This window comes from Punica granatum, chromosome 4 (genome assembly GCF_007655135.1).
Source record: "Punica granatum isolate Tunisia-2019 chromosome 4, ASM765513v2, whole genome shotgun sequence".
In the NCBI taxonomy this organism is placed as follows: Eukaryota; Viridiplantae; Streptophyta; class Magnoliopsida; order Myrtales; family Lythraceae; genus Punica; species Punica granatum.
Genome location: NC_045130.1, coordinates 12,392,768 through 12,413,956, shown reverse-complemented (window position 1 = coordinate 12,413,956; position 21,189 = coordinate 12,392,768). Strand labels below are relative to the sequence as shown.

Sequence of the window (21,189 nt, the reverse complement as noted above, 5' to 3'; positions counted from 1 at the left end):
TCGACCTCACCATTAATTTTTTCATCACTTTTGATTCTCAAACTTTTCTTTTTGCCATTATTACACTCAAACTTTCAATTTTTTCAATTTGATCCTAAAATAAAAAAAATAAAAAGGAAGGGTTGGGGTTGGGGTTAGCGCCGCCGGTCGACGACTGCGGCCCTTCCATCGAGGTCACCTGCACCTATAAAGGATGCCAGCTACCATGGAGGTGGGGTCAGGGTCGCGATTGGCGCCCCCCACGCCAGAATCCATCGGAATCTCGATTTTGAGATCCCCGATCAATTCAAGAGTTGGGGCAACCAATCGGCGACCCCGACCCTACCCTCAAGGTTTCCAACATCCTCTGTAGGTGTCGGCAACCTTGGTGATGGGGTTGGGGTTGCCGACCGGCGGCCCAAGCTCCTTCCTTTTTTTTTTCCTCGAATTTTAGAATCAAATTGCAAAAAAGTTAAAAGTTTGAGAGTAATAATGACAAAAAAAAAGTTTAAAGACCAAAATTGACAAAAAAATCAACAGTAATGTCCATTATATTTCACGAAATAAACCTATTGTCTCTCGAAAAATTACATAATTCAATTTATCATAATCTCAAATCACAATGAGTATTTGTATTTTTTTATAGGTCTTCTTTCCTTTTGATAGGTAACCTGCCGCCAATGTGACTGATTGGACAATATAAATATATTAATATAGATATATATTTTTTCATTTATAAGACTCAATAATAATTTGTGAGCAATAATTTGTTCCATCCTAATCGGAAGATTCTATATTTAATATTTATGTAGGATTATCCATATCTCTTTATTAGATATATTTTATAATTTGTATTTCATTACACTAAACCCATGATCTCCCTTGTGAACGAAAAAAATAATTTATTTCCTAAGAATTGCGCATTTATTTTCTTTCAAAGATGGGATTTTCTTTTTCTTTTTTTTTTTAAAGGATTTATGGGAAGTGTTCATGTCAGTCCTAGCGAGTCATTGGCGGGGGCAGCTGATGTTGCAATTGTCTCTCGCGCATTCACAAGTTATATTCCAACCATGTGAACGATTTATACTTTAATTCTTTCCCCGCAGAGAAATAAATATTTGATCATAACCATGTATATATTTTTATTGTGAAATAAAATGTCTAATTTGAGGCATAATTATAACAAGATTCACTGAATTTGGATTCGCGGTACATCCTGACCAATTTGCTAAGTGGCCACCGCCCAAGCTGCTTCAAGCACGAGTTGGGAGACTTCTGCCCCTTCACATATCGGAGTTTGGGCTCCAATAACCCTATAAATCATTGCGCTTCCGATTGACCTGGTTATTGTCATATAACAAGCTAAACGTCACATTTATTTTTCATCTATCCTAAGTACACGTGATATATACATATACATTGATAAATCACCAATAAAAAGGATAATTGATGATTACACCAGATAAGTAATCCTTTATAAACGGTTTCATGTCTTGTGCCCTAAGCATCTGTGTGTCAAAGGTAAAAGAGAGCTCTCGACTTTTAACTTGATACGTGACGTTTCTCGAGTCAGTAAGTATTACTTTTAACTTGATACGTGACGTTACTTTACTTGACACCTGTCTTAGGTTGATTCATAAATCCTAATGTTGCCTTCTAAATACATTTTCTATTTTTTTTTCTAATATTGACCTTGAGGTAGCAGATTCGATTCCTAGTAAAACTAATCGTGCCCGTTTATTAATTATTAAGATTTATTTACATATGAATTTTTTTTTTTTTGCATTCGTGCACTCTAATAGTCACCGAAAAGATGAAAGAATGAGATTTTATTTATCCAACTAGAAGATTAAAATAGCTCTGAGAAAATGAAAAAGGACATACGCTTCACTGAATGAGTTTTAAATTATATAAATAAATTTAGACCCACAGTGACGCAAGCCATTCTAATTTCAGTATTATATGAACAAAGTAGTGGTTACCAAGAAAAGGAGCAATGGTATGAAAAATTAGTAAAACGTACGTGCCTTGATTTCTTACAATAAAAAATGTAATTCCCCTTAACATATCTTTATTGTATATCACATGGTATCTGATGACATCGGTTAGTATTAAGATGAAGTACTTCATCTATTATTGTAAAAGAATTTCATGATTATATTAGTTCTTAAATTAATAGACTTTATGCTTTACTTGTAAATCGGCTAATATTATACTAAACAAATTTATAGCAAGCTGGAGGCCGAAGACTTATGATTAAAACTTGGGACTGGAACATGTAATTTGCAGAAAGATAACAATTGTACAAAAGGAAGAAAAAAAAATCGAAGTAGGAATATGTGAATGTAATCAATCATTTCCCATTTTATTCTCCTATTATTTTGATATTTTCTGGAAGTGAGGGGAGGACGAGATTAGCCGCCTTTGGAACGTGGGATAATCATCATCACATCCCGAAGGATTCCCATTCACACACACACATGTATGAAAGTAAAATAAGAGGTGGACCTCACCATATGGCATTACAATATTCCGTTTCTGAATGAAATTTTCTCAGTATTTTAAATTTTTAAAATTTTCAATTATCTTTGATTATAAAATTAACAATAAATAAATAATATTTCATTTAAAAAATAAAAAACCATAGGATGTTACGATAATTTCCAATTGAAGGCAATATGAATTTTCTAAATGGACTTTTTAAGTTTTTTTAAAATTTTTAATTTTCGCAATTATTTTTAATAAAAAGTATTTTTTAAAAGATAACTCATCTTAAAATTTAATATCTTAATTTCCTTAATTTTGATAATTTATATATTATTTAATAATATTGAAATTTTTAATAAGAAAGTTAATATTTTATCCAATATGACCTCAAAACGATCTGTTTCTAAATGTAATTTCTTGGTTTTTGTGTTTTTTAAAATTTCAAATTATACTTAATTATAAAATTAACAACAAAATCTTCTAAAATAATATTACATTTAATAAAACCAAAAATTCTTTTGGATAATACGTGATCTCTGTTGAATGCAATATGAATTCTTTAAATGTAACGTTCAAGGTTTTTAAAAAAATTTAACTTTCGGAATTATTTTTAAGAAAAAATATTTTTTAAAAGATATCTCATCTTAAAAGATGATTTCATGATTTTTTAAATTTTTATAATCTATATATTATTTAATAATCTTGAATTTTTTAAAATAAAAAATAATATTTGATGACATAAATATTAACATCAAAATAAGTATGTATTATTATATATTCATACATAATATAGATATATTAATATGTGGTTATGTGGACAACTTTTAGTATATATAATAAGAAAAAATATATATGAATGACATTTTTTTTATAGATGTCCATTTTTTAAAAATAGATTAGATAATATTTTGTAGATACATGCAAAATTTTCTAGATTTTTAAAATATTTTTTTATTTTCTTAATTATTTTTAATAAAAAATATTTAAATTTCTTCATTTCTTTAATTTTTATAATATGTATAAGGTAATGTATTTGAAATAAATGAGAAGATTTTATTATATGTATAGATATTATTTAATAATCTCAAATTTTTTAAAATAAAAATTAATATTTCATAAATAAATGTTAACATCAAAATAAGTATATATATTAGTATATATTCATACATAATATAAAATATGTCAATATATGGTTATGTGGACAACTTTTAGTATATATAGTAAGAAAAGGTATACATGAATTATATATTTGCAGATATCTATTTTTAAAAATAGATTATATAATATTTATAAATATATATAAATTATATTTTCTTTTTAAAAAAATCAGATTTATTCATCGTAAAGAAAAAAATCAGATTATATTTTATCCATATTTTGTATGATAGTTATAAATATGAATCACACACATAAATATGAGCTTGTTTAGCTCACAAAGATTACGTCTACAACTTAAAGCGAGTTCTCGAAACTATGTCTCTTTCTAGATGTAAGTGAGTTAATTAAATTTATACTTTGATTTTTCTTTCATTTTTATTGAAAATTTTCATTCTTTTATTTATTTTTCTAATTTTTTGCTTTTTTCATTTTTTTAAGATTGGTCATGTAAGTTTTGTCTCTCAAAAAGTATGATATCCTTTCTATCACTAAACGCAAATGTTATTTATTTATTTATTTATTTTTGTTTTATTTTTTATTCTGCAAGCAAATTTTCTTTTTTCTTTTTTATTATAATTTTTCAAAAAAAAATTGATATAATTATCACGTGCAACGCATGGGCTTCACGGCTAGTATATATATATTTAGAAAAGAAAAATAAAGAAAGAGAAAGGGGGAATTGTATAAGTCAATGGATCTTAAGATATGGAGAACAAATATGGGGATTTAACGAGGGCCATCATATGGAGGCTTTCATTCTTACTCCATTTGGAATTTTGAACATAATTTCCTCATCAATGTTTTCAGTTTTTGGCTATATACGGCAAGCCCACAAAAAAAGATACGTTGCTGTCAATTAGCATCAGCAATAGAGTAGAGACCGGGGCAGTGAATGGTGCTGCTACTTTCAATGAGAGCCCCACAAAATAATTAAGGGTGCGTTTGTTTTTTGAAAATTATTTAACTCAACTTTACTAATTTTTAATTCAACATCACAATTATTACTTTTTTTTCATTTTTAATTTTTTTTAATCATTTAATTCAATTTTTAATATTAAATTTTATCAACTATTCATTACTTTTTCACAATTTAACAACACAATCATTATTTTCTCTCAATTATTTATTACTTTTTCACACTTTTTCTCATAATTCAACAATACAATCATTACAAACCAATTAAAACCAAAACTCAACTCAGCTCAACTCTAAATCCAAATGCACTCTAAGTCTTACTATATTACGAATGAAAAAGAGTAAAAAAAAAAGTAGGGAAAATTATTATTTTGGTCATGTACATTGCATCACTTTTCTGTCCTAGTCGTATATCTATTATTTTTTATATTTTCGTCCTTTACCTTTTGTTACTTTTCTATTGTTATCCTTTCGTTACTTAGGTTGTTAATATTGTTGACATGGAATTCGACTGGATGCCCATGTCAGACATCCTAACACAGGGATTTCTATCTTCAATTTAAAGCGTAAATCATGAAAATAAAATTAATTATAATGGAAGAAAGAAAAAAAATCAAAATAAATAAATAAGCCAATTGAAGCCATTGCCCCATCTACCCATCTTATTCAGCGGCTCGACCAAAAAAAAAATCGACAATAGGCCTCTGCTGGGGAGCACAAGTAAACAACAGATGGCGACCCAAATCAGACTTTGAATTGCCATCTTGGCCACAACAGGCCCGATATGACTTCAACCTTCACCGAATACAACTTTTCCCTTTCCACCCATCTCGTCTATCTTCACAGAAGGTTAATTTAATTTCTTAAGACTTGTTTGATCAATCGTGTATTCTTCACGAGTTTAATGTAATCAGGGTTTGAGGTTGTTTGATTGCTTGAAATCCTTTCATTGTGAGCTTCAATTTCACAAGTTTGATGAATTGTTTACTTGCCTGAAAGTCCTCTGATTGTGAGCTTCAATTTGGAAGGACCAAACGAAAAGCCAGTCAGGGAACAAATGAGAAGCCCAATTGTTCTAGCAACCAAAAGCAATATCATGATCAAGGTGCTCACAACACCCAACCTCATGAGAAGAGGACGGCCATGTCGCTGGAGTTATTTTCAACTTGGCTTACATTTTATGTTTTTTTTTATATATATTTTTTTCTTTACATGATTTTCCTTTTATTTAATGAGATGAGACATTCCTATGTCACAATGTTTGATGTAAGCATCCAATCGACTTCCACGTCAGCAATATTAACAATGTAAGTAACGAAAAGATGACAATAGAAAAATAGCAAAAAGTAAAGGACGAAAATAAAGAAAATAATAAAAATAGGACTAAAATAGAAAAGCGATGTAAGGTAGAGGATCAAAACAATACTTTTCCCGAAAAAGAAAGATAGTTGGGGTAATATTTTTTATTCCTAAAATGCGAATCACAAAATAAAATTATTAATTTAATAGATTATCAGAAATTAAAATAATAATTTAATTAAATCATGTTTTATTGACTACGAAAAAAACTTCTCCCTCTTCTTCTATACCCCATTTTTGTGTATGCTAGTTTTTTTCTTTTTCTCTGCTGTACTAGGCAGTAGGCATTTCCTTTGTCCCTATGGAAAAATTAAAAAGAAATTCAAGAATTTATAAGAGATTGTGTACTTCAATCTATTGGCTCGAGTTTTTGAGTTGATGATAAACCCAATCGCTTATAAATCCAGTGAAACTTTACCTTATGACAAAAAAAAATCTCTCTCCCCTCTGTTCTCTCCTCTTTCTCTCCTCTCACCGTTCCCTCCATCTTTTTTGTTCCTCCTCAACATTTCTTTTATTGATTAATTTTATTATTTAATATTAAAATTAATAAACAATCTTCTTTTAACATTTATATAATATTGAAAAGCCTGAATAAATACCGCTGATTACCAAAAAATATTGAAAAGAATGACCAAAAAGAAAATCGTGCTTATCACAGGTAGAGAGTATGTATATTTCATCATCAACATTGGATATGTATTAATTACCCATTACTGAGCCTCAGGTCACCATTAGCTTGGGCTGTTTGTGAGGACATGCTATGCGCAGAAAGTGTCCAAGAATTGTTTCCCATACTTAATATTTTTTTCTCGATAATTTCTGGTGTTTGGTATAACTTCCACGACTTGAAAACATTTATTTTTAACAAGAAAAATCTTCTAAGTTAAAATTTGAAAAATAGTTTATTCATATTTTTATGTCATTGTACTAAAATATACTAAATGAGTATAAAAATAATGCATCGGATCGAAGTGACATATGTAAAAGGATAATCATATCTCATGGACGGCGCAAAAGAAATAGATGACGTAGGGGAACATGCAAAATTGGTCTGGAAGTATATTAATATTATAATATATACGCTAATCTCATCTAATATTCTCTCTTATTAGTTACTCCTCTAATCTAAAACGATGCGGACGATTTGCTTATACGGAAGCTGGCATGAACATAATCTCACCATTATTGAATAATTTATATATTATTTTAAAAGAATCTTCCTAAAAGAATATCCTAGAATTTTGTTGATTTCACCATAATTAACATCAAATTAAATTCTAGAAATTGTTGGCCCGCCAAGCCAAGAAGAGGAACCACGAGCCCAAGTCATAACCTCCCCCTAATTATTAATCAACGCGATTTCATTTGATATTCTATATTAGGAAGCTGGACATTATCAATAGATCATTAATCGTTTAGGTGAGCATTAGGAAATTTTGTTGTGAATAATTAACAACACAATCAATTACGTTCCCCCGTAAATTCCAAAATGTTATTTTAACCGCAGGTTAGTCTCATACCCGACCATGATGGCTACTTACTCATATCTTGGCTAAAATTAAATTAAATTAACTATAATTAATTCACAAATTACAAGAAAGAAGAAAAAAAATATTGAGTTGAAGTTTTGTGAATGAAAAAAAATTCATATTAAGAGATTTTTATCACTTTATGAGCTGACCCGTCTTGAACTGGAGTTAAGGTATGTTGGACTTTTAAATACACATCAAATAAAGAAAGAAGAAAAAAAAATATTTGTCCATCACTCAAAATTTAGTAAAATATTTAAAAATTGCATGGTATGACACAATCTTTGTTGTTCGTGTTAAGTATGGCATGACATGATTTTTCTCTCAAATTTGATGATTTTGCTGACATTCATGGAATAATCGCGGGTGCTCATTAATATTATCTTAGTTGGTGTTATTTTTCTAAGGAATAGAATTAAAAATAAATCAAATATTAAAAAAAAAAGTACAGGACGCCACCTCCGTTCAAAATTTTCAATGATGGCGTTCACATTTACCAGCCAATGGGAATACGCCACGTCAGAAGATCCTGGGGAACCACCGCCTCTTCCACCGTCGTGGGATCGCTCGACTGAGTCAGTCAGGATCTCCCATCAGTCGAAGCTGTCGTCTGAACCCCGAGCACTACGTCGTCGTTTCTGGGCGGTTCCCTAACCTCGCCGTGTCCGGCGCTTCCCTTCTCATCTCATCTCCCCACCTCGTCCTCTCCTCCTTCAAAACTCAAATTTCTCAACAAAAAAAAGAAAAAAGGAAAGGGGGCAATTCATAAAGGCACCGCTTTTATGTAATGGAAAGCTCATTTTTCTCCCCGGAGCTGAATCCTTCTCAGCAGAGTTGAATCTTCGCACAGTCCTTTGTCTCCTTCTGTCTCTCTCTCTCTCTCTCTGCTCTGCTCTGTCCTACGTGAACAGCCGGCCGGTGGTGCTGCCGGAATCCATGCACGAACCGCGGACTGGATCGCAATGCTGAGTTCGTGACCTGAGCTGCTGGAAACTCCCGATCGAGCTCCCGAGCAATGAGACGCGGAATCCATGCCGCAGATTCGCCAATTATGAACGATCAGGTCACTTAGGTCCCGCTGATCTCTCGGAAGCGAGGATTTCCGCCGATCTTGGCTTCCAGAGCGCCGGCTGTCTCGAAGTTAGCTTTGTTGTCGTGATTTCTCTGATTTCGTGGTAGAGATGTCGAAGGTAGAATATGAAGGGTGGATGGTCCGGTACGGCCGTCGGAAAATCGGCCGGTCCTTTATTCATATGAGATACTTTGTGCTCGAGTCGCGGTTGCTGGCTTATTACAAGAAGAAGCCTCAGAACAATCAGGTTCGGTTCTGTCATGCTTCCAAATTCCGAATCTCCGTGCCTCGCAGTTCACAATTTCGTTTTGCACTTATTCTTTTTCATTTTCTGTCAAATATCTCCTTGTTTTACTTGATAAGTAATAGAAATCTAATTCTGGATTGTTGCTTACTATGGTTGGTCTTCATCGCTTCTTTCTTTCTGGTTTTTTTTTTGGCTGCTGATTTTTCATGAGAATCAAGTCTGAGCTAGAAGTGTTTCTCTGTGCCTGATAGGTCCCAATCAAGACCTTGGTGATTGATGGCAACTGTAGAGTGGAGGATCGTGGCTTGAAGACCCATCATGGACATGTAAGTGGGTCGTACTGTTCTTGGAGTTGTCATTCTCAGTTCCTTGTTATCCCACTTGAGTTGCTTCAGAAAATTATCAATGTTGGTGGATAGTCCAGTGTATGGTTTGATGATATAGATTTCAGTAACCATGCTCGTTTGTGTGAAGTTGGCCTGCTGAACTCTGATGATTAATTATTTTGATTTTGATGTTAAGGAGGATAACCAGAGTGATGTTCATTTTATATAATCTCTTAACTTTCAACTGGTTACGAATAATGAATTCCTTCCCAAGATGACAAATTTCATCTCTCTTGTGCGATTATAATTTATGACTGAATCTAAGACTATTATATTATGTTCAGCTGGACTTTTTGTTGAGCTAAAAGATAAGCTTTTAGCATGGTGGAGCTGGGAAGAAATTAGTGAAGTCAAATAACATCTTTTTATGCCCCACTAGATCATCTGGGCCTTCTCATTACTTATCACGCATTCAATGATTAATGATGCTTGCTTTTTTATCACTACACATTTCTACTTATTTATTTCTTATTTTACTCATAGAGTCTTTTGCTCACAGATGGTTTATGTATTGTCTGTTTACAACAAGAAGGACAAGTACCATCGGATAACGGTATGCCCCTTTTCTTTTCAGCTTTCTGTTTGCGTGTTCTCTTTCGATAGCCATAATCATCAGCAGAGAGAATTTTCCTTGTGAATAGATATGAGATTGCTGACTGAGAGTTCAAATTGTGGAAGAAGTCAAAATCAATTTTCAAATTTTTTTGTTTCTCCAGAAATATCTGGAGTTAGAGTTACTAGTAGGACTATAATTATGGCTTGAATTGAAAGAGTACTACGCTGAGCACAAAAAATAAGGGTTTATGAGTTAATGCCATAGTGGGTGTGAAGTCATCTTGGACTTGTGAGATGAGACCTCAAATGTTTGTAGTGTTTTAATAAATTCTGAAAGGTTTTGCGGAGCTTAAGGGTAGTTTTTCTCAAAATTGAAGTTGTAATTGATGTGCTTTATTGAAACTAGTCATTGGACCTATATATTTCATCATCTTTGTTTTAATCTTTGCAAATCTCCAATTTTATGCAATTTTTTTTCCACACGGTGTCTAAATTCTTGTGTGTAAGATATCCTATAAGCTAATCTAGACACCTCAATGGAATGATATATGAATGGAATCTACTAGATAAGGTTTTGTTGAATCCAAATCCTAATGTCATTCCGGGGGAGATTCAAGTTTTGATTACAAATGATAATTTTTGTTTTTGGTGAATGAAGAAAAATTATGTAATAAAAGTCAAGGCCACCCAATTGAGTTAGCTCTAGTAAATACTTTATTTATATAAATAGAAAAGTACAAAAAATTGATGCATTTGTACAATATTGTAAAATCAAGCCATTGCATATATTGAAACTTTTGGTCAATGAGTTTTTCCTTCTTTTTTTTTCTTTTTTTTTCTAGGAAGACTTTTTGTAACTTTGTTTAAGATTCTAAGAAAATTTTCAAGTTCCTAAAAAGCATTACATTATCAAGAAAATAAAAATGTATTTCTAGAGTCTAGTGTTGAGCTGGGCAGTGACATTTGATGGAAGAGAGTTAGTTTTAAGGTTGTACTGCTCCCGTTTCCTGCGAAGTATTCCCAAGCTCAAGCTTGGCTAGCCTTGAGGATATCAAACTTGATCTTAAACTTGAGCTTATGCTTTGTTGGATCACTCATTATAAGGTTTAGAACCAGGTATTCAAAAGGTAGGGGAAGATTTTGGGATTTTGCAGATTAAATTGAAGCAAAGGAATGAGATGGAGAAGAGTAGATGAATTTGTGTGAGTAGCGCGTGCCCCCATAACTATTTGGGTGGAACTTGCTTGTTGAGGAACGCAGTGTTTACTTTAAGGAAGCTTGATTAGGCCTATGGGCTATTGAGCTAATTATTGTTAAGGTTGGCTCGAGTATTTATCAAGTTGATTCCTAATATCTCATCATAGCAGGCCTGTCCATCTCCCTCGGCAAAACTTTATCATCCTCAAAAGTACTCTAGGCTTTATATATGTTATGTATGTATTGGTCTTTATTGCTTTTTTTGCTTTTCTTTTGCTAGGTTATTGATGTGCTTCTAATGTCAAGTTTATGTGCTTTATCACACACGCGCAGATATATATATATATATATATACATATATATATATAAATATACATATACTATCTTTTTAGAGTATCATAAGCTGCCCTTAAAGTCGATAACCTACAATATAGCTGTGGACCTGCGCAAATTGTGATCATGAACTTGTGTTAGTTGTGGAATCCAATGCAGTCCCTAATGCATTTTTTTTAATATAGTTTTGCTAAGATTATCCCTATGTGTGGTTTTCCCAGATGGCAGCATTTAACATCCCTGAGGCATTGATATGGAAGGAAAAAATTGAGTCTGTGATCGATCAGGTTTGTCTCCTGTATATTAAAGACATGTCTCGTCTCTTCTTTTCATGAAGCTTAACCCTAGATGTTGCCTGTTCATAGTGTCTTGAGTTCACTTTATCTTCTGAATGGAAACATACTCCTTCAAGTCCTTCCATAACAGTAGTGACGTCAAGCTGAACATTTATGCTGTCCTCATCTTGTCGTAGATCTGGTCTGATGTTTTGTTTCATGGATTCACTTCTTTTGTGCTCTTCACAGCATCAGGAAGCACAAGTACCGAACGGTAATAAGTTTGTTTCTTTTGAATACAAATCTGGGATGGACAATGGCAGGACAGGTTCGTCATCAGATCGTGAAAGTCAGTAAGTTATCAGTTTCCACTTTCTTGTTAGCTGGCCTTGTGTGAGTTAATTATGTTGATGCCTGTACTTTGACAGTTCTAATTATTACTTTTTTTTTCCTTTAATATGGAAAAGTTTGTCGAGTCATTCTTTTTCCGTACCACTGAGAATAATATTGTGATGATCACAACACTAAAAGAAATAATTATTGTTCCTCACCTGCTACTCCCTCCCTCTTCTCCTCTTCTCCTCTTCTGGAATTTAACTGTTGTTTGGGGAAAGAAAAATGGGTAGAGATGCAAAAGATATTGAAGTGAGGTGTTCAAATATTAGGATTGAAAGGTCAGGGACATGATAAGCTCAGTGCCCAGGATCAAAGGTGGAGTCACGCTGCGGGTGAATTTTTCGCTGTCTGGTTTGTTGCATGATTGGATTGGCTGTTTCTTTTCCATTGGTTTCTTAAACAGCTTATCTAGTTCACTTAAGTCTTCTCTCTAAATTTCATAGAAGTAGTCATGCAACTAGTCTTGTCTATGATCCACTATGATATTAAGTTCTTTTGGTCCATGATAAGAATTGTTTGCATTATCAGGAATAGTGCCCAGGAGGAGGAAGATGAACGTCATCAAAATCTGTTACGGCGGACCACAATTGGAAATGGTTCTTCAAATCTCTCTGCTGAATGTTTTCCTTTCATCTTTTCAGTTTGGACTGCTGAATATTTAATTATCACTACTCATTTTGCTCATTAAATATTCTGCTTTGTCAATGATAGGTCCTCCTGATTCAGTACTTGACTGGACACGAGATTTCGATGTAGACTTGTCACATCAAAGTAATGCCAACCAAGCATTTTCTAAAAAGCATTGGCGGCTTTTGCAGTGTCAAAATGGTAATTTTAGATTATGCATCATTCTATATATTATGGCAGATGATGATAAATCTAGTTTGCTCATTTTATCTGTCTACTGACAGGTCTTCGTATTTTTGAAGAGCTTCTTGAAGTTGACTACCTTGTATGTTTTTATCTCTTGTTTTCTTCCATACACACCTGTGATATTTAAGGTTGATTTTTCACTGATGTATCTATTTATTTATTTTTTAATATATGTATGCATTTTCTTTTTTAATTCTTTCAGCTGGTTTGCAAGCAAGTTCATTTGTAATCCATTTTGTGCAGCCAAGGAGCTGTAGTAGAGCAATGAAGGCTGTTGGAGTTGTGGAAGCTACTTGTGAAGAAATATTTCAGCTTGTCATGAGCATGGATGGCACACGGTTTGAGTAGGTGTTTTCCTTTTTCAACTATTTCTTATAAGAGTGGTCCCCGTTCTTGTGACATTGTGAAAAGATGAAAACATCCCTTTTGTTCTTGAGTAGGTAATTTTTTCTTCAGGAAGTATTTATATTTGCTAATTTGAGTGCATATGGTTATGGATTTTTAGGGTTTTATGGAGTTAACTATGGTTACATCTACAAGACATTTATGCATCTTTTATTCTATCACCGCAGTTTATGATAAAATGATGCTTTTCATGTGCTGTGTTAGTCGTACTAGATTTTCCAACCCTTAAAAGTGCTTTTCAGTAATGGCTTTATGATTGAAGTTACAGCTTTTAATGTAGTCATATCAGCCCAATGATCTTTGAGATATTAGTTAGGCATCAATTGCTCGAGTTAACTTTCAAACTCGATGTAGGTAGTGACAATGTCAATTCTGCACCTAAAGGAATTTCATTCCAGTGTCCAATATGGAAAGCTTGTGCTTTTAGAGTGTCCTTCAGACTCGGATGCAACATTCTCTCTCTTCCACACATCTCTGATATGTCTCAGACCAATCTGTCTTGTAGGTGGGATTGCAGTTTCCAGTATGGTAGCTTGGTTGAGGAGGTGGATGGACATACAGCAATACTTTACCATAGGCTTCAGCTCGACTGGTTTCCAATGTAATTTCTATTTAGTTACTGAACCCCTCCTATTCCGCTAATATTGGAATTTTCCAAATATCAGTGCTATTGTTGGCTTGGCTTTGAAATGTGAATCCCTTTCCCTTAATTTTTTCTTACTCTATTAAAGCATGACATATTCATATTCATGTTTTCCCCCCAACTTGTGCTTGCATTGATAGGTGCAAGATGACCAAGTTTTGTTAAGATAACCAAATGGTCAGAATTAAGTTGACGAGATGGAAGATAATGTGTTGGATAAGCTGTACTTGCATGAGCTAGCTGACATTGTTCAACATTCGTAACTGTCACAGAACTTCTTTTAGACGGATTATGCCACTTGGGCTGCTTTGTCCATAGGCATAGAATTTTGTTAGCTATAGGATTTTTTGGATAATATGCAACAAATTATATTTCTACTTTTATATGAGCACCCTCATTGGACATTGTAAAGTGTGAAATACTACATGTTGTCAATGATTTATTGAATGAGTTTACAATTTTGTGTGGAGAAAATTGCTACTAATGCATTAAAAATTATGTTGTGTGCTCTTTCAGGCTAAATGTTTGGTATGCTGAATATTAGTTTCACTAATTTATTTGAAGCCATGTCACTGAGATCACAAACTTGTCCTTGTGACTGGACTTGTTAGTTGATGGCATGCTGTAATATATCTCCCATTGTTTATAAGAGTGATCTTGCAAACTAGTGTTGCCTCTTACCCGTGTGCTTTCTTCCTTGGGCTCTTGGAGACTGATTTCAAATGTATGATCCATATAACAGAAACCAACCACACCAATATTTTTGCAGGTTTGTATGGCCACGGGATCTTTGCTATGTCCGTTACTGGCGCCGAAACGATGATGGAAGTTATGGTAATATTTTAAATACCGTTTCTTGCAAAGAGGTCCTTTATGTTGATACACTGTGGCAACAGGAGTGCTTGATGGTCTTGTGCAATGAGTTTGCAGAATGCCAGCTTTTCTTTTCATGACTTGTTTTGCTGGTTTTCTGCAGTTGTACTATTTCGTTCTAGAGAACATGAAAATTGTGGCCCACAACCTGGATATGTTCGGGCACACGTTGAGAGTAAGTAATTCATTGGCGGCCACAAATTAGTGTGCAAAGCATAACAGTGACAATCGAGCAAAGCAGAACACTTACAGTTAAGTGGTCTTATCATCAGGTGGAGGATTCAATATTGCCCCTCTAAAATCTCGAAATGGAAGGTCTAGATCACAGGTGCAGCATCTTATGCAGATTGATTTGAAAGGATGGGGTATAGGTTATTTTCCATCATTTCAGCAGCACTGTCTCCTACAGATGTTGAATAGTGTTGCCGGTTAGTTCCAACTTTTATTCTTTCCACCGTTAAATTGGATTTTTCATGATAAATGTGTTTATTTTAGAGGCTGTGAGATATACATTTATTTCTTCATTCAAACATCCTTTCCCTCTGTTTGCTTAAATTAAAGTCTTCTTAAATGAAGGACCAGCAGTCATCTTTGAACAAGTGACTGCTGGAAGCAGAAAATTGTGTCAACAAATAAAAGGTCTGCTTCAATGAAGGACCATTCAGTAAGCAGCAGCAGAGCCATTTATATGACTGTTGCTTACTAAAAGAAAAAAGAATTAATAAAACAGTGGATGTGTGCGCGACATCTTGAGGAGGCTCTATTAATGGATTCATCTTCATTCTTTAGTTTTTCTCAGTAAATCGGGATCCCTTGTCAGTCTTATGATTATGAAATTTTCTGAAGCTGTTTCAACTACACTAATTAGACCACTGAAGCTTCTCATAGATCAATTTAATTAACTTTCCAAATAGTTGCATGATGAATTTGGAATTGGAAGTCCTCATTTATCTTAACATTGTTGCAAGTGATAAAATCTGCAAGTTCCAAGAGATCATTTGGCCTTCTCATGTGGACTTAGCACATCTTAAAGGATAACTTTCATCATTATCTTCTTCCTGATTCTTTATTTCTTCCTTCCCATGTAGGGCTGCGTGAGTGGTTTGCCCAGACTGATGAAAGAAGTACTGCTCCAAGAATCCCAGTTATGGTTAATATGACTTCAGCCTCAATTTCATCTAATAGGGCTCTGAAACTTAATGGCTCTGCTGTTCCTCCTGGTCCTTCTCTTCAACAAATGACTGCTGGAAGCAGGAATTCTGTCATGATGGATGAAGAATCTGATGAGGATGAAGAATATCAAATTCCTGAATCAGATCAAGAGGTAGCCCTGGGCCTACTTTGTTCTGCATTCTGTCATTACCATTTGTAGGCAGCGCTTTTTATGCAACTGAAAATAAACTCATCATCTTTTGTTATTATTTCAGGCTTTCATCACTCCACCTGAAAATGAAGTTAAGAAATTTGGTAAGTCGTCTATTTTTATTCCTTTCCAGAGGAACTTGACCATGAAGCAAAAAGCTCTGACTTCTTTTCTTGAATTAAAGCTCTGGAGGAAGAGCATGTGGAGCATATTGATTTGTCATGCTTCTCTGGAAATTTACGGCGTGATGATCGTGATAATGCTCGTGACTGTTGGAAAATTTCTGACGGGAACAACTTCAGAGTTCGTAGCAAGCAGTTCTGCTATGACAAGTCAAAGGTCATTAATTATCTTCTTTTCATTTCCCTTTTTTCCCCCTCTTTTGCTCCCACTCATTCTGCTTTTCTAATATTTGGTTTTTCTTTTCGGATAGATTCCAGCGGGGAAACCTTTAATGGATCTCGTTGCTGTTGATTGGTTCAAGGATACAAAGAGAATGGACCACGTTGCCAGACGGAAAGGATGTGCAGCGCAGGCAAGAATTTTCTAATGTTCATATATAAGTCATACTACGGCTCATAATTCTCCTTTTTAGCTGCTGAAGGTTGATATTGTTGCTCTTTCCTTGCCCTTTGAAAGACAGAGAGCTGTTATTATTGTAAAGATCCATCAATAGTACTTATTTAGGGGGGGGGGGGGGGGGGGGGGGGGGGGGGATGATTTGATGACTACTCTTGCCTGTTCCCTTCATTTCCTAACCACATGAAGTGAGATTTAGATTTTCAGTTGACATATCCTCAATCTAATTTTATGATGCATAATCTCACTGACTCCTTTTGGCCCATGCCTAAATAGGTTGCTGCGGAAAAGGGATTTTTCTCTCTGGTTGTGAATTTGCAAGTAAGTGGCTTTCATAATTTTTGCCTTAGATGAATGTTCTATACAAATGCGTGTATGTTAACCAACTGTTATAAAATTCTTGTTCTTTGCACAGGTGCCTGGATCTACTCACTATAGTATGGTATTTTATTTTGTAATGAAAGAATTGGTAACTGGATCTCTTCTTCAATGTTTTGTCAATGGTGATGATGAGTTCCGCAATAGTAGGCTAAAGCTCATCCCTTCAGTTCCTAAGGTATTTCTTTGGCAGTTGGAATATCTTGAGTTTTTATGAGGATTTATATGTTGCTGCTTATCATACTAATGAAATCTAAGGGTATGTTGGAATCTATTTTCGGTCAAAAAGTTCTCAAGTCGTGTGTTTCAAAAATTGTTTAAAAAGGGTCTTTATCTCCATGCATTTCCAAAATAGTTCTGGGAACTACTGCTGACAGGAATGGTGATTTGTAACAGAAGTTGGCAATCAGAGATTCTAGGCAGCAACAGTTTGGTGAAAATGTGGAAATTGTATTTGTTTAGATTGGAAATATATTTTCAGAAAACGATTGCTTAAATAGTTGGAGAAACTTTCCTTTTCTTTTTCCTGGTATATGGAAAATGGAAAACTAATTGGAAGTTCGTCTGCAGGAACCCTGTAACTGGCTGTCCGTTGATAGCTCACCCTTTGATCAATAGCAATTATTCCTTTTACTATACATGTATTTTTAAACTCTGAACTGATGTGTAGGGTTCATGGATTGTGCGTCAAAGTGTTGGAAGCACCCCTTGTCTGTTGGGAAAGGCTGTTGATTGCAACTACATTCGGTGTCGTAATTACTTGGAAGTAATTACCTCGTACCCCTTTTCCTTCATTGGCCCTTTCCTCAGGTTGGTTGCATCTCTCTTCACAGTTTCTAACGAAGTTCTTTCTTTCTTTCTGCAGATTGATGTTGACATTGGTTCTTCTACGGTCGCTAATGGAGTCCTGGGGCTCGTAATTGGTGTGATTACAACATTGGTCGTTGATATGGCTTTTCTTGTACAGGTATCTTTTACACTTCCATCACCAAAACCTGAACTCTGTTTCGGCTACCTCATTCAGGACCGCCTTAATGTGATTGCATGTTTCAGGCTAATACCACTGATGAATTGCCCGAACGGTTGATTGGGGCTGTGCGGGTTTCTCACTTGGAGCTTTCATCGGCTATTGTTCCCGAGCTTCCCACTGAATCACCTTGACCCGATTTCTGATTTTTGCTTCGATTTGTTTGGTGGTATATAGATAGATGTATTCATTCCTGAGTTCACCTTCATTTGCAAGTGGGATTTTCCTTCCAAGTACAAATGAATTAGTTGATATTTGCTTCATGTTCACATTAACTCTCATTTGAGCTTTTGAGTAGTCAAATTCTCCGATTATTCCATATACCTTCCTTTTGAGAATTCTGTCGGCTACAGCTCAATTTCCATATCTAATTCCTTATCATCTTTGATGATGATTGCAGTCTGAAAATGCAAGAAATTTGCACGGCCTGAAGTTTCAAACGGAGGGCTAGCTCCAGTTTTATTGTGGTTCTCACATAATTGGGTTAAATCGTACGCTCTACCGTGGTTAAGCTCTCAACCAAATTCGATGTTATGGCGAATAGTTAATTTTTAGTCACCATTGATGAAGCATTGTTAATGATGAGAAAATGAGGACTTTGATACTCAAATGGAAATCCATTAGTAATGAGAGCAGATCTTGATGAAGACATATATAATAATCTTCTAGCATTTTCTTAGGATGAGATCCCTTACGAAAGATTCCATAGAAGCAACCGAGCTCTCAGGAAATCCTTTCTCAAACTTGCCTCTGAGTTCCAGCGACCTCCTCCTTATATCCTCATCGCCGATAACCTTGTCGATCCCCTTCCCGACATTGCCTTTCTTCACCATCCCTTCTGGGTAGGCCTCAGACACCATCGTCCCGACCCGAAGATAGTTCACCACCAACTTGGCATTGTAGTACTGATCCCCTCTGATCGGCCAGGCCAGGATCGGGACCCCTCTCACGATGGCTTCCACCGTGGAGTTCCACCCACAGTGAGACACAAATCCTCCCGTGGACGGGTGGCTCAGTATCAGTAGCTGCGGGGCCCAACCATGCACGACCAACCCTCTCTCGCCGACCCTGCTGTCTAGCCCGTGGGGGAAGTACGTGCTATCGGGCTTGCCCGGGCTCGACTTCCGCTGGATGACCCATATGAAAGGGCGTGCGGACTCCTCCAGTGCACTGGCCAATTCCGGGTACTCCTCAGGGGAAGGGCTGACCTCGCTCCCGAAGGACACGAGGATGACCGATCTAGGCGGCTGTTTGTCCAACCAGCTGATGATCTCATCATCGGTGTAGTTAGACTCTCTATTGGGCCGGATCCCCCTTTCCCGGAGCAATGACTCCGCGGACTGCCAGTACTGGTCGGGCAGGAGCGGGCCAACGCCCCATATGGGTTTACCAGTCAGGTTAGCCATGTAGTCCATGAATGGACGTTCGAGATCATCGCACGTGTTGACGAGGATAGCCGCCGCACTCTTCACTTCCTCCACCCACGGGGCGGGCCCACCCGGAAATGGCGGGCCGCCCATCATTTTTGGCTTACCGCCGCCCATCTCCTCCGGTGGTCCTCCTCCTCTGCCTCCGCTGCCGCCACCGCGGGGAGGCCCGGTCATCCAGTGCCGCCTCTGTTTGAGGTCCGAGTAGGACAGCACCATTCCCTCGGGCAGACCGGGCAGGGCACGGACCTCACCGGGCCTCATGTCATCGGGCCGGACCACCCACGCAGCGTGCTGCACCGCTGCCCAGCAGGCCCCGGAGGTGATGAACGTCACAGTTGGGATCCCGAACTTCGCGAACACCTCCTGAGCCCGGTACATAATGTGGTCGATGATTGCACAAGCCGGACGGGCCGAGTCGGGGCCGTATCGGGCCAGGAAAGCCTCGATGGCCCGGGCCATGACGACGCCGTGCTGCTGGCGGTCCAGAGGCAATCCTTGCGGGTCCGATTCTGGTGAAAGTGGGACCGACCCCGACTTAACGTCCAGGATGCGGAAGAGCGGGGATCGGAGGAGGGAGGATGGGACGGAGGAGGTGACGTCGGAGTCGACGAGAAGGGTTATGTTGACGGAGTACCTCGAGAGGAGGTGTTTGCAGAGCTCCATGCAGGGGAAGAGGTGGCCCTGCGCATTCTTGGGCACCACCAGAATCTCGCCGGACATGCTTACGAAGAAAGGGGACGGACGGACGGACGGATGGATGGATGCAGTCGAGACGGGCCGGGCTTTATTATAGATTCGATTTGAGTTGATTGAAGACGAGGAGAAGAGCGGGGCGAGAGGAGAAGACTGATCCTAAGATGTTTTGGTTGGCGGGGGAGTGACTGAGTGTGGACTGTTTGGTGGAAGAAGGCGACGGGAAAGTCGAAAGGAAAAGTAACGGTTTTCCGATTGGTCGGTGTAATGGGGAATGGGAACCCATTGTCAATCCTTAGATCATTGGTATCTACACCTACATGCAAATGCAAATGCAAATGCAGTGCAAATGCAATGCTGTGTATCGGAAGTGATTTTTTTTTTTAAAAAAAAATTATAAGTGAAGTCCATTAATACAATGAAATAGAAAGTTAAATAAATATAAAGAAACAGAAGTAGTTTTATTACCGCAAATTGAGTATGAAAATTTTTGATTATCAATTAAGGGTGTGCCCCTGTCAATGATGATAGATATTTGTCATCCGTATTCAAGAGCAATTTTATGATATGCATATGCATGAGTCGTAAAGCGCCAGCGTTGGATGGTGATCACAATGAGTGGTGATGTGGTTACCAACCCGACGTCACCCCACTCGTCAGAGGAGTAGACTGCCGACATTATTATTAATTATTAAATGGGAGTTCCCGAAGGGATGGGTGGTGGGGTCTCTGCCTTGTCTTTTCATATCCGCATCTCGCCAAATCTTTTATCCTCTGATGTCCGATGACTAATTTTTTCAGGCGAGATGGGCGTCACCTCTCGGGTCACTGAGCATTCAACAATGAACAGACTCCTGTTAATTGGGATATCATATTTCCTTTACTTTTAGTAAAGAGACATCCTGGGCATCACGTAAAACATATTTATTTAATAAAAATGCTAAATTCTTCTATAAAAATATGCATAAAAATTCTTCTAATACACTTGTAAGTCAATATGATTATAACTCATAGTAGTCTCATACCATCTATAT

General features: G+C 36.4%; 2 protein-coding genes across 2 annotated transcripts; one reads left to right on the top strand and one right to left on the bottom strand.

The window, feature by feature from the left end:
• Positions 1–8,008: 8,008 nt before the first annotated feature.
• Positions 8,009–18,370, top strand: LOC116202729 (protein ENHANCED DISEASE RESISTANCE 2-like). Its single transcript, XM_031534337.1, has 22 exons — positions 8,009–8,749; positions 9,001–9,075; positions 9,635–9,688; positions 11,442–11,507; positions 11,745–11,848; positions 12,420–12,487; positions 12,603–12,719; positions 12,803–12,843; positions 13,008–13,108; positions 13,675–13,770; positions 14,582–14,646; positions 14,789–14,860; positions 14,958–15,113; positions 15,774–16,009; positions 16,113–16,152; positions 16,233–16,387; positions 16,482–16,583; positions 16,904–16,948; positions 17,043–17,183; positions 17,676–17,771; positions 17,871–17,972; positions 18,059–18,370. Exons 1-22 carry the CDS (start codon positions 8,612–8,614, stop codon positions 18,164–18,166), a joined length of 2,178 nt encoding a protein of 725 aa, XP_031390197.1. The 5' UTR covers positions 8,009–8,611; the 3' UTR covers positions 18,167–18,370.
• Positions 18,371–18,611: 241 nt separating this feature from the next.
• Positions 18,612–20,422, bottom strand: LOC116202730 (anthocyanin 3'-O-beta-glucosyltransferase-like). Its single transcript, XM_031534338.1, has one exon. The coding sequence runs from the start codon at positions 20,180–20,182 to the stop codon at positions 18,698–18,700; it is 1,485 nt and encodes a 494-aa protein (XP_031390198.1). The 5' UTR covers positions 20,183–20,422; the 3' UTR covers positions 18,612–18,697.
• Between the last annotated feature and the right edge of the window lie 767 nt (positions 20,423–21,189).